We start from the raw sequence: 14,270 nt of genomic DNA on the forward strand, positions 1-14,270 counted from the left end.
CAATGCACTTAAACTAGAAACTACATATGTTCTCTTTATCATCCATTTAGCCTTGTTTATTGTAGAATCTGAATGTTTTGCCATATTTTGAAACTGTACAAAAGCAAAATTCCCTTTAAAATAGCCTCAAAGTCGTATTTACCTCATTTTGTTATTGGGACATACCAGAAATTAGCTTTGCTTTTGGTACCAACAAACCAAAAACAACTTCCCAAAGTGTCAAACTACTTCCTTTCAGTGAATAATAAAGTCTTAAAAAGTGTTAAAGATTGACTTTTTGTCCATCTACCTATCAAATAATGTTCTTCATGACAAAATAAAAGACCACAGTGTAATAAGTCAACAATTAGTTTTTATTTTATCGAGTTGTACGATTTTGGTTCTGTAGCAACCTACTGGATAACTCTAATGAAGTGCAATTGTACTCAAGCCGGTTACAGTTGAGAGCAATGACAGGCACACATGTTGTGCAAATTTAACAGCATCGGAACGGCTCCTACATATACACAGCAAAAATACATGCCAGAGGAAAACAATACTAAAATCAGTTCACATCGACGATAGTTAGGAAGACTTCCCTGCAAACACAATGTCAATCCAAGCTAACACTTGAGAGACAAACATCATCGTTGTTGGATTACGGGAGAGAAAAACCTAGTTTAGTCTTTATGCACAGCGATAAATGTATACTTTTATCCACCTCCACTGACTGAATCCCTCCCAGAGAACACATTTAATCAGAAGCATTGTGCATTGCCATTTCAAATTTATTACATTGACATGACAAAAATAAAACCCCAAATTAGTGTGCTAGACAGAAGGTACACATGCTTGCAGTTCCTTTAGGAAGTCCCGACTCTAGATGCCTTTACTTTGCTGCATGTCTGGCAGTACACAAGCAATGCAAAAATAAAGGTTGGCGGGGTAATGCAACTCGAAAGTATCACAAGACGACACAACCATCTGAAACACGCGGGTGTTGGTAGCCTTGCCTTGTCTGAATCACCTTCCTATCGCTGCTTTGTAGCATTTACTGGGACAAACACCGCATCGGCTCAGTCCAATATCTACACACTTAAAAGATAAATCTATTATCAGCTTCAAGATGAGCTTTCCTTTGTGTCTGACGGATAAATAAATCTTGGTAATCCTCAAAACATGCAAAACACAGGATTATAAAACTGAAGTCTAGGTAGGTGAGTAAGCAGATTTTTGTAACCAGTCTGTAGTGTTGTTATTACTCTTACCTTACAGGCTAAGGTCTGTGTTTGTGAGCTCTATTCGCTCCATCTACCTTCACAGTGAAAATTTAAGCGTGGACTGACTAAAACGTCCCTGGAAATGCTTGCACTGGTTCGTGTTGGTTCCAAAATGTCAAGTGTGTTGGATTTTTTGACATCTTCTTCTGAAAGCGGCTGCTAAGATTCAGCATCTGTTGGCCGATATTATCTTAAATTGAAAACATTAAAGGTTTCGCGTTTGCATCTACAACCAACATAATTCCTTGAAATTAGTAAGACAGCAGTAATAAAGGGATCTCATGCTGTATGTTCTTCTGGAGACCAAAGGAGGCCTTGAAGTAACTATAACTCTTTTTTTTGTCCCATTGTCTGACTTCCTTACATGATCAAACGTTAAAATCATGATGATGTGTTGTTAAACTGGTGCACGCAGTATGATTTTACCATCTAAACCGACAGATGGAGTCTCATAACAGGGCTGGCAAAGCCATTTGTGAAGGAAAGCAGATGCACCACTACATTCTACAGCTTTCCTTTATTATACAATCAAGGGCCACTTCGAAATCTTTAACAACTTAGAATTTGAACAGCATCAACAAAAACTATTCAGTTGCATTCAAATGGCAACTACCGAAAAGAAAACTTACTGTAACATACATATTAAATAGTGTATAGTCCATGCAATTGCGCACGGCCGGTTTTGCATCATTATGGTATGTCGTTATTAGTGTATGGGAGACATCCGCCACCAGTGCATTTCCGATTTAGGTTCAGGAAGAAAAACTCCTCAACACAAATCGGAAAACTTTTCAGCCAGACTTGAAGAGCAAGATGGCCACTTGGCCCAAATAGAAGTAAATGAAATGCTTTGTCTCGTGGGTGACGTAGCTGCCAAAGTTCCTCCCGACGATGCAGTGCCAGGTGGGGTTATACTTCTTATCAAACTCCTGAAAACAGCGGAGAAAAAAAAGGATGATTAGTGGACACCAAATCAAAATCCAGGACCAAAGGCAGCAATCTACAAATCATTTCAATTATTTCACAAGGCTACAAGCCAGCATCAATTGGAATTTTTGTAATGTCTAATTACTTTTATTGTTTCAGTATATCAATCTTTTATGTTGCGTATTTATTAAATATATTATTTTTAAAATGTTTGTTCTATTTGACCAACAGCCTAAGACAACAAAATCTTAAGTTTACCATCATATATCACCAAAATAAGCATCAAATTCTCATATTTGAGAAGCTGTAACCAGCAAACATTTGGCATTTATAGTGAAATTATTAGTTTATTATCATAAAAAGTTCATTTAAATGGGTAAACTGATTAATTCACTTATAATTTCAGTAGTCCTTACATACTTAGTGGTTTGGGACTTTTAAATGCCACTACATGTAAGCATTGCCTCCATGTTACATCTATGTTTCTGTTGTAACGTCTTTATCATTTCCTATTTTAAATTGCTTAACTTTAATCTTTGTATTGTCTTATTAGCCACCTGGTCACCTGTAAAGCACTTCAACTAACACAAACCTGTAACCTGAAAGTGGCCATACAAATGAAGTTTGACTCTATGATTTAGCCAATCATGTTGGGAGATAGATGCACTTAAAAAAGTGTAAATGCTTGTATAGACTTGTTAATTATGTTTGTAGACGGAGTGGCTTTTGAGTGGATGAGGGAAACTTTTGTACTCATGACCTGAATAATTAAAAAAATCTTGTCTACTGCCTTGAACATAAGAGCCTCATCTGGCCAAAAATAGATGTGAGAATAAAAGAAGTCTTTGAATTTGCAGATCATGTGCCAACGATGCAAAGCTTTTCACAGAGCTCCACTAGGATCCATCCAGGCACCCGTCCTGTCCTCCTCACCTTCTTGATGTAGGCTGCGATGTCCTTCTCTATGTTGTACTTCTCCATGGCCTGGGTGGCACAGTCCACCGCGTCCTGCTGCATGTCCTCGGACATGTCTGCATTCTTGATCACAGCTTTCCTGTCAGTCATGGTTGGAGGATGACGATGGTGCTTGCTGGGGAAGAAAAGGGAGCACGTTCACTCAGACGTACTGCACTGAAAATTAACACCGCACGTGGTTGATGATGGGGATGGTTTAGGCCAGCCGGATCATCGCAAACATCACTCATACGCAGAAAACTGGCCATTTGGCACCGCGTTTTTTCTCATATGCACCGATTCATAATCACACATAAAGCTAGTTTATTTCTATCAATATTCTTCTTAACACGATGACTTGAGCGTTGCATAGATTGGCTGCGAAACTTGATACAGGTGGAGTTAAATTACTTGGCAAAATCACTTTCGGATGAAAGCAGCTGCTGCATCAGAGGAGCAAAAGTATCAAAGTGTATGTAGTTATTTATCTGCTCAGGCTGCTGTCATTCACACCAATACACGTTTAACCCCTTAAAATGAATTACAGTAAAAGCTCGCCACCATACATAAGAGTAACTCGAATCTGAAATATGTCAAGACATGCAAGTCAAATCTTTGTCACATATAAAAATCATAAACTCACCTTTTTGAGACGATTGAAAAATACCTCTCTCCAAAAAAATATGTATTTCACACAGGCAGTGTGTGCAGGGGAGTTAGGTTTAGATGATGCTGCGGCTAATTGCTTTTTAAAGATTTACACAATAAGCATGTAGGTAGGTTGGCTCTCTGCTGTGCTGCTCCGACACGCGCCCCGCCCCTCTGCTGCATGCTGCGCCCTGCCATTGGCCGAGCCGCAGCCTCCCCGTGTGTTGCAAGCGTTTTTCTCCAGCTCCTGTCTGCCGGCATCTTATTTCATCCCACAATGCATCATTCACAGTATACACCACTGACTGTGGGCTAAAAGGAAACGAGACCTTGGCAGTGGGAAGGTATCGTTTGGCCGTGTGTACAGGGTTTTTTCATCAGTCATCGTCACAGCTGTGAGACACTGGAGCTTTGAACACTGAACATATGCGCTGTTCCTGTGTTGGTGTTTCCTATTGTTGCTACAGCTGCATTTTGTCATTCATCACAGTTTGTACAAATATTTGACTTGTAATTTACTCTTATGGTTATGTATTAAAATTAAGTCATTTTTTGTTGCATATACCCAACCCGTTGAGCAGATGAAGGTCTATCAATTATTGTGATCTGCTCAAAGTTGCAGCCTGTTTAAATAAAGTTTTGTGCTGTAAATAATCACACAACACCACAATCTATATCGCTATATGTAAAGAGTCATATGAGAACTTTTGGTGTGAACTGGTGCGATACATCGAAATTGATTGACAAAGCTATGATTGTTTAGGTTTCAAATAACAACAAACTAGTTTCCTTGTTTGAAAATGTTTTATTGAAAATGCTAAGAGAGAAAAAGTAAGATTAAGCAAAGTAAAACATACAAACTACTCCCAAATAAAACCCCTTCCCAACCTCCCCAATTTATAATTCCTTCATACCAGGCATCTACGACTCCATCCTTTGATCCAACTTCCTGGTCCTCAGTTTCGTTTTCTTGTAAAATAAAGACTTTATCACTGAAAAACTTTAAAAGATAGGCAGGGCGGGGGCCTAATAGAAAAAAAAAGTTGCTCTGGGACTCCTGTTAATTAGTTCTGTAATCAAACTCATTTGAATCCTGGAAAACTGATCCCGTTCCGAGCATCCATCCTTGCCTATCCCTGTCCTAATCGATCCACTCATCCAGCTCCAAGGATTGGGATCCACTGAGCCACTCCTCCAATCAAAACCTTGAAATACCAGGAAGAAAATCAGAGGCAGACCGTTAGAATAAAATGTCAAGATTTTTGGGCCTAATTTTTGTTTTTCCATTTTTGAGCACTCATGTCAGATCAAGAAAAAAAAATGCCACTGAGCACAAAAAACTACCACTCCCTGAAGTAAAAACATTTTAAAAGTTAAAAGTGGGAAGCTTTTGCAACAGAAGTAGTGATTCAGATCTTTACATTTGACAGCAAAAGTATTACACTTACATCACAACACTTGTTCTAGGACTGCTTATTCTGTTACAGGCCAGAGTAGCACGTTAAAAATTGTATATATAACAAAGTACAGCACATATGGCTTTGTTAAATGTGACATGCATGATATGGAAACCTATCAAAACGTTCAATTTATGGAATATGAAGCGTACCATTGCCTCGACCTGATTGCTCCTCAATTAGATGTCCTATCCTGACCATACAAATGAAATGTGCTCCACAATCGTTTTATTCCAAATCACTTTAATCCTTCTCTTCAGATGTCTAAAGGAAGACACAAGGGTAAAATACAGTTAAGCATCGGGCTCCCCATCAAAACAGCCCACCCCACAAATCCAATGATAGAAGCTGTTTTTTTTTAAAAATAAACAAAAACAAACTCAATTTAATACTTGCAAAAACTTTGAGTCCAGGTTATAACGACTCAACGTTTTTCAAGTTCAGCACAGCACAATTTCTATTGTTGCGAAAAATTGAGAGGACAGAAAGAAGAGGAGAGAAAGGGAGAAAAACAAACAGGACAAAGCAGCTGGAGAGGGTGGAGGGAGCGGTGAAGAGGGTGGGTGGGGGTACATCTACATACCAAGATCATCCACAAGGACACCGGGACATGAAATGCAAAAATTAAAAATCAATTGCTGACATCTGGAGGAACTCATAAGAGGTAAAAACAGGAGGGAATACATCAAAAGGGCAACACATCGGTGGTAGAAAGGTTTAGGAACGGGAGCGAGAGCGGCTGTGACGAGGCGAGTAGCGGGGCGATCCTCTGCCACGACCACGGGAATTGCTCCTGCTCCGGCTGGCGCTGCGACTGCGGCTCCTGCTCCGGCTGCCACGGCTTCGGGATCGTGATCTTCCGTAACTTGGGCTGCGGGGACCGTCTAATTTCACACGAATGTAAGCAGTCTCTCCCTGGCGGACACAAGAGAACTTGACATTGAAAAGGCGACATCCCTTTCTCTGGCTGAAATACCATTGATGGAAATGAGGGACCAGGTGGGCTTCAGACATGTAGCACTTCCTGAAGTACTCACCTTGACACAGCAAAGACACATTTTCCATGACAAGTGATCAAATCAGTACACATACCTCATGAGAGCGGAATTTGGTGTTGTCCAGCTTTCGAACGGCATAGGTCATGTCTTCTTTGCGCACAAATTCTACAACCCCGGTTCCATCTCTGAAAACGTCAGCGTAGCAAACATCGCCAGCCTCACGCATGTGGTCCTTAAGATCCTGCCAGCTGCCACTCTGAGGGAGTCCTGAAACAAAGAAAAAGTTATGTTAGCACTCAAGCGTTGGAATGTTTTCCAGCTTTGTATACACACCTTTACTAACTTTGTTAGAACTACAAAACCACTTTGTATAACCAAATCATCAGAACAATCAATGTGGAACATAAGACTGTCACCTGTAAATTAGATGTACTGTTCATCTTATCGTATGAACACACATTTTGGCTTCTAACTCTCTCATGCTGCAGGTAGACACACGTGACGTCATCACGCCGGGTCTTTTTCGCGCCAGGGACATTGCGCCGAGGTCGGGCATTTAATCAAGTATGCAGCAGCCCATTATTTTATCAGTTAATTATATCGGTGGATATTGGCCAACACGCCGATATCCGATAGTTCATTTTAAAGCCAATATCGGCAGGTAACGTGCCGATAATATTGTGCATCCCTAGACACACATTTTATTCATGTACACATCATCCATCATCTAGCACAAATCTATACAGTTTTTTTACTGTCAATACTGGACACTATCTACCTCATGTAAATTAACCCATCTGTTATATAATTCCACATTTTTTCTAAATCATATATTTCAGCATCATTGCACTCCTCATATTTGGAGGATATACCTGGCTAATAAAACAGATTCTGAATTCACATTGAGACCAGCTATTCAGGTGTAAACTGATACTACTGAAAAAACTAAAAGGAAACTTTTTGTTTTAACAAGGCCCCCCCTTTATCTATATCTATATTGAAAGTTAGACTGAAGAAAAATAAAATTTGTTCCCTGAATCTTTTTATCAAGTTCAATAACACTCACTTGTGTACAAAACTTCATGTATCATGTTTTACAAGTCTGTTTTGTGCTGTCTAATGTGTGTGTATTTAAAGGAGGCCGACTCACTCACTGTAAACAAAATCTACCTATGGGTACAAATAAAGTAACCTAACATAACCTATTGTGTTACTACATCTTGATGATGTTCAATGCACTGCACAAAACCCAGCCAGTTAAAAAATGTCCATAATAAGCATGTTATGCATGATCAATATTTAACCCATCATAAACATTGAGCACATTATACATTGGATCTCATAATTTAGAAGTTTGTTGAGTGCACCAACTCTTAATGTTTCACTTGAGAAGTTTGTATTCAGAAAAACAATCCATCACACAGAACTAGGCAGACATGCTTCTATATTTATAACCTTCCTGTATAAGAGCCAAATAACAGAATGACTAGGTTGCTTGCTTACCAGACACAATGACCCTGTACTCTGAGCGTCTGGATGGGGGCCCATATCTGCCTCTGGGAGCTCCACCGATCCCACCGAATCCGCCTCTTGAGCCCCTGCCGCTCCGAGGAAACTCCACCCGCAGTCTGTAGCCGTCGTAGTCATAACCATCACGTCCATAGACTGCATCGTCCGCGTCCCTGTTAATAATAACGTAAAGTTTAAACATTAACGCATAAGAAGGCAGCTAGGGTTAATACCCACGCGCGCATAGAGGATGCTGTCACGGGCACTGTCAGCCATGTTAGCGGCTAGCTTGATCTGGTTTAGAGTTGCTAATCCACCTTGCAGACAAGCTCGGAAATAACGCTAAAGACATTCGAGACACTTGTTTAGCGTATAATACACATTTATGCCACATAAGTATTGCACAATAAATAGTAACGCACCAAACGCATTGACGTAACATTATTTACAAGCCAGAGTGGGTGTTCTTGGTATCTACATGGACACAAGTTACCGATAAGGATGCGGTGCAAATATAAGCACAAGGGTTGTTTGACTAACCTTTGAAACACCGACTTCTATCACTCATGTGTAAACACGCATAGTTAAATCAGAAAGAGCACACACGACACTTATTTTAGGAAGAACAAGCCAATACACAGGGTGTCCAGGTTATAGTCGAAGCCCGCGAGTAACGGTTCAAGCACGCGACTTGGTTAGCCACACAATGGGGAAGCCTATGGCCTACAGAGCTAACCGTTAGCTAGCTCCTTACCTGGGATCTTCAAACTCAATGAATGCAAAAGGTGGCCCTCCTCTCCGGTTCTTCAGGTCGATATCTCGAATAGTCCCGTATTTGTAAAACACGTCTTCCACATCTTTTGTGCGAATATCAGGAGGGAGATTTCCCACGTAAATTCGGCAGTCGTTGTTTCCAGCGGGGCCTCGCACAACACCAGACATTGCTGCTAAAGGCTAGCTAGCTTCTTAAGTTAACAGGTTGCAAGATTCTAACGATTGGTGGAACAACTCTCAGATTAAACGCCAGAGTGCTTGCAAATCTTCGATCAGTAAGGAGCGATACGTGAAATGCGCGCCGTTTTACTCTGCAATCTGCAGGATATTTACTGGGCAGACAATACTCCCGATGAGGCGCCCCCCGCTCCTGTTTTCTTCAGGAACCGCGCTCCTTTACCGAGGCATTCATGAATATCGGAAACACCGCAGCCAGAGCTGACACATCCGCCTCACAAAATAGTCCGCCAATTTAGTGACAGCAGTCAATCTCTTCTTTGATATTAATAACGTTATAACATATGGCCGATATGAGAACAATCCACTTCAACTATTTCTTATCTGTTGGTATATTATCATGCACTGCGCAAATGATTAAAATAATAATGTTGTTAATATGACAAAAAGCTATTTTTCATAGTCCATAAAAAAAAGAAATGTTTTCCAAAATGTTCAGGTTTTTCCCTTTCAGTTAACCTTACATATACAAAACAACAATTATTTTTATTGTTATTTGAATTTTATTATTGTAATTATTTTACAATATTCATGGTTAAGCAGAGAAGGATAAAATAAATGCTAGTTTGTGGTTGCAATCCAGGTAAATATTAAATAGATAAAGGCTTTGACTAATCTACCTTTGATTCCAGGCAAAATGTAATGGAACAAAAAAAAAGGACTGCCTCTTAAAATCTAGACCTGTAGCTCTGAATATGACATTTTTTAAGTGTCTTAAGTGCATATAGTTAAACTGTTGGTGAAGTATTAATCACCTAACTGTAGGCTATGTAGTTTGAATGCTTCTTGTTGGAAACAACATCAACAGCTTTAATTTACATACAACAAAATAATGTGTTCACACAAAACTGATCCTGAACAGCTTTATTGTTTGAATGCTTACATTTTAACTCACCATATGCTTATAAGCCTATTACACACTTAGACAATCACAGAATAATATTCAGAAAGACAACAGAAACGACATCGCTTTTTGTTGTAAGTTACTGTCATGCAGATTGTACTTTATTCTGCCTGGAGATACTTGAAGAATTAGCTTGAAGCTAATACTGCTGCATTATTTCTAATTGTGCATGGACACTAACAAAACTTACACACACAAAAATCTGCTTTGCACAACTTGAAGGTACATCCACATAAGAGGAGGAGTACATGATATTCCCCTGGCAGTCATTTTTTTCTGACGTCATACTCAGGGGGGAAGCATAAATAGTGTAATAACATTAACCTTATGTATTCTAGAGTGTAGGTCTTATACATATATTGCATATGACAATCATATCACTTCAAGTTGTGAAAATCTGGTACATGCGAGGGCCACTGTTCAAATTAAAACAACATTTTTAATATCAATACTGATACACACCGCTCACTAATAGTAAATTCCTAGCTAACATCATGTTAGCCCTGATCTGAACGTTAGCTAACTTTACCTTAGCTAGAAATTAACACCTTTCTGAGTGTATCATATAAAGATTCAAGCAAGTTTTATTGTTATACCAGAACATCAAAGTATTTAAAATGGGCCAAATTTGCAATGCAATAATAGAAAAATACTGAACTCTGAATATGTAACACTTTCAAACAGTAATATATGCCTTCAGCCACTTCCTAGCTAACGGCAATATTAGCCAGTAAGTCGTTGAAGGCTTATGTTAGCTGTTGTGTTACTGTAGCTACGCTAATGGGATAAAAGATGTTTTTTTTAAGTTAAAACATGGCCCTATGTCCTTCCAGAGTTTCACATCAACAGTCTTTTCAGGTTCTCATTAATCAAGAAGCTGTGAAATTATAAGGATTCTTGCATTCTCTGCATTTACACAACTTACAACCTGGTACACAGCAGTGTGACAGTGTAAAAGCATTTTAGCTTCCCATGCTGAGCTGGAGAAGATTTCTGGCATGTTCAACACTTTTTTAAAATGAGCTGTCATGTTAAATGTGTGATACTAAGTAGGAAATGCAGGATTTAAAAGCTTTAGTTATGTCACTGTCACAAGACCATACTGTTCATTGATAACAAAAGTATAGCAAACATCTTTCATTCAATACATGCATTAGATCCAAGGCCATGTTCTGATTGTCCTCATTTTTCAAGGCGAGAAAACACGCTGTCACTTGTCTTCATGTAACATCATCATGAGTGTCAGAATCCTGCAATAAGCTAATTATGGACAACACAATTCCTCATTTTATGCTAATGGAAGAACACAATGCGAATTAAAATGTGGCTTCTAAAAACTACTCAGTATGCATGACAGGAACCGTAGACGCGCTGGCCAACCTCGCCATAGTGATCAGCACCAGTGTACTTCCCCTGACATGCCTGACTGTTCGCCTGCAAATAAAGAAAAAAAAGGAAACACAAGTAAGAAGGAAAGTAAAGAATGATATCATATGATTCAGCTGCAGACAATAGGAAGTGGACATGCCTCTGCTCTCTTGATGAACTGCTCAGTTGCAGCTTTCTCGTTCTCTTTATGTCCTCTCCAGGCTCTGAGCGCAGACGCCTGAAGGGCTCGGCCGAAGGAGAACGTCAGGATCCAGGGTTTGGCGAGAGGACAGTTGTTGATGGCATTAAGGTTGATAGAGGCCTCCTCTTCACTCTGACCACCTGAGAGGAAAGCCACTCCTGCAAGGACCGGAAAAATATCATTTTAAACACATCTGTCTAAAAGCCTTCCATTGACACAGGATCGCTCTGGCTTACCTGTGACCGCTGGGGGAACGGTGCGGCGCAAGGCGGTGATAGTCGCCATTGCAACCTCCTCTGGGCTGTACTTGGTGGGGCAGCTGTGTCCGGCAGTGACCATGTTGGGTTTGAGGAGAGTTCCCTCTAAGTATACATGGTGGTCTGACATGGCCTTGTAGACTGCAGACAGGACCTAAAACACACAGATAATTTCATCAAAGAGAGTCAGGTACTTCTTCAGAGTTCTTCCTCTGTTATTGTCTGTCTCAATTCTTTCTCTTGTAGTAAAAATGTCAGACCTCTATGTACATTTAACCCACCTTCTCAGTGATGTACTGGCTGCGTTTCAGGTCATGATCTCCATCAGGCAAAATCTCCGGCTCTATTACTGGCACAATGCCATGCTGGAAGAAAAAAGAGAGATAATAAGAACAAAACAGATGTATTGCATTACAATATTATAAAGCCATTATGCTCTATAATACATGGCTCTGACCTGCTGGCAGATACTGGAGTAGCGTGCAAGAACATTTGCATTTTCTGCAATGGCCAGTTTAGATGGATTGGCCTCACTGACTTTGAGCACACAGCGCCACTTTGCAAAGACGGCTCCATCCTTTTTATACTGTGCACAGCGCTCAGACAGCCCATCTAGACCTATGGAAGAGGTATGAAAAAGTCCTATAAATTGTCTTGTTATAGGCATTCATGTACTATAATCTGAAGTTGTTTGTTGTCTGACCCTGTGTGGTGGTTTCTCCAGAGGTTCCTGCCAGGGGGACAACACCCTTATCAACCTGAGAAATAAAGACCCGAGAGGAAGTCATGTTACATTTTTAGATACAACTAATCAGTCCAGAGTGCATGGTCGTATTTATAATATATTTTATAAGAAAGTACAAAAAATGTCTTGTGGTATTAAACTGCCACACCTTGATGCCGACCATGATGCCCCTGTCCCTGATCATCTTGACAAAGGGTACACCGTTATCAGTGTGCTGGTACAGCGTCTCGTGGAAGAAGATGACCCCACCGATGCAGCCGTTGACACGATCGTCCGCGCTGAAAAGAATCTGCCTGAACTGTCTGCGGTTCTCCTCTGTGTTCTCCACCCCGACCTGAGCCAGACGCTTCGCCATGCTGCCTGCAGTCAACACATGTGATCCAAGAGGTTAACAAATATTGGACTTGTTGGGTTTTATTAAAGCAAAACTGTTGACATAGATGAATTTAACAGTTTAAAGAAAAGAAACAGACAGCTACGGACCCACTGACTCGTCTGCAGCCAGGATGCCCTTCCCTGGAGAAACTATGCGTAGAGCCGTCTCATGCAGCTCCCTCTTCTGGGCCTCGGAGAGTGTCGTGAACTGGTGCGTCATCCTGAGCGACTGATTGTCCTACAGCCTCTGGCAGAAGAAGATGTGGCCTTATGGTTGAATTATTCACACATTAACATGCAAAAAAGAAGAATATTATTGAAGAACTTTCATAAGACAAAAGATGCAACATCCACCCTCTGACTTTCTCAAAGGGAATACAGCTGGTGTATTAGGTTGTAACTTCCTGAAATATTCTACATAGGCAGCTCTAAAAACGTCTCTGGTTGAACACGTCCGCAAAAGATCTCCACTGAATGCACGATTATTTGACAACGACAAGTAAAGACTGACTGCTTTTCTTTTCCCTGCAGCCACTTGTAATTCACCAAATACCACCAAAAATATTAAGGAGCAATATCAAAGTCTTTTTTTTTTTTCCTACAAATAAACCACATTAAATTGGATATTTTTTGCTCTAATTTTAGATTAGATCAAATATAAAGTCCACTTTAAATAATGAATAAAAGAACCACATTTTAATTGGTTCAATTTACATCAAGATCTGCTTACATCAAGCTGTAGTTAAACGCTTTCTACTGTTCACATAGATTTGCCTACTTAAGTCCCTTACATAACCCTTAATTAAGAAATATTAAAGTGAAACTTCTTACCTGACAGAATGAGTCCTGTTCACTGATGAGATGAACACTGGAGGAGACTCTCTGTCAGCTCTAGTTTGTATTCAGCTCAAACTGTGTCACACCTCGTACGCCCACCCCCCTGGGCGGCGCTTATACCTACACCCACCTTTGCCCCAAATTAATTAGATGTTTTGATGAATCATGGTCTATTTTAATAAACATGTTTTTTTGTGTGTCACATAGCTGCTTGTTTTTAATGCCGACGTAGCCATGTTTTATATTGCCTACAAACACTACTGTTTTAACCCTTTTTGTGTCGCACTCCATTTTCAGGGCGATTGGAAAATCTTAATGTACTCTGTCAGCACCCTCTTCCCCCTATAGCAACCTAATTTAAGCGTTTCACCGTACCTCAGGCATGCTATTTTTATTTTAATTAGTTAAAATGTGCCCAAAGGAATGTTTCCACTCTCCTGATAATTCTGTCTTCACCCTCAAATTCACAGGGGTGTTACGGTCTCAGAGCAATTCATGCACTTGGTGGCTTCTTTTTGTGAGCTTTAAACTGTAAAAAAAAAAGAAAGAAAAAGTGATGGATCGCTTCAGCAAGAATCATAGCATCATATCCAGTCAATGTAAATTAAGTACGTAGTATGTTATGGTACTATGGACAAAATTAGACCAAAAATTTGGGAATTTTTGTTTAAATGAACAGACAGTATATTTCCAACGGTAATATATGCTCTCAACAAGTAGCTACTGGTAATACTTTGTATAAGCTGCTAAGTGGTTGGATGGTGAGGTTAGCTGTCGTCTAACTTGTAGCTAGGCTAATGGCTTATCAAATGTGTTGTT

General features: G+C 40.0%; 3 protein-coding genes across 3 annotated transcripts; all 3 read right to left on the reverse strand.

Annotated features, from left to right (window-relative positions):
• Positions 1–332: 332 nt before the first annotated feature.
• On the reverse strand, positions 333–3,948 carry dynll2a (dynein, light chain, LC8-type 2a). The gene is made up of 3 exons (XM_069668246.1): positions 3,784–3,948; positions 3,120–3,276; positions 333–2,188 (listed from the first exon to the last, which is right to left on the reverse strand). The coding sequence occupies exons 2-3, from the start codon at positions 3,249–3,251 to the stop codon at positions 2,051–2,053; spliced, it is 270 nt and encodes an 89-aa protein (XP_069524347.1). The 5' UTR covers positions 3,252–3,276; positions 3,784–3,948; the 3' UTR covers positions 333–2,050.
• Positions 3,949–4,556: 608 nt separating this feature from the next.
• srsf1a (serine and arginine rich splicing factor 1a) lies at positions 4,557–8,909 on the reverse strand. The gene is made up of 5 exons (XM_069668245.1): positions 8,507–8,909; positions 7,747–7,925; positions 6,338–6,510; positions 5,398–6,160; positions 4,557–4,993 (listed from the first exon to the last, which is right to left on the reverse strand). The coding sequence occupies exons 1-4, from the start codon at positions 8,692–8,694 to the stop codon at positions 5,963–5,965; spliced, it is 738 nt and encodes a 245-aa protein (XP_069524346.1). The 5' UTR covers positions 8,695–8,909; the 3' UTR covers positions 4,557–4,993; positions 5,398–5,962.
• Positions 8,910–11,008: 2,099 nt separating this feature from the next.
• On the reverse strand, positions 11,009–12,834 carry aldoca (aldolase C, fructose-bisphosphate, a). The gene is made up of 8 exons (XM_069668244.1): positions 12,723–12,834; positions 12,388–12,599; positions 12,198–12,252; positions 11,952–12,112; positions 11,776–11,859; positions 11,474–11,648; positions 11,196–11,395; positions 11,009–11,101 (listed from the first exon to the last, which is right to left on the reverse strand). Exons 1-8 carry the CDS (start codon positions 12,832–12,834, stop codon positions 11,009–11,011), a joined length of 1,092 nt encoding a protein of 363 aa, XP_069524345.1.
• Positions 12,835–14,270: the final 1,436 nt, after the last annotated feature.

Source organism: Semicossyphus pulcher, unplaced genomic scaffold (assembly GCF_022749685.1).
Source record: "Semicossyphus pulcher isolate SPU_LCO1_2020_fin unplaced genomic scaffold, fSemPul1.0.p SCAF_19, whole genome shotgun sequence".
NCBI lineage: Eukaryota > Metazoa > Chordata > Actinopteri > Labriformes > Labridae > Semicossyphus > Semicossyphus pulcher.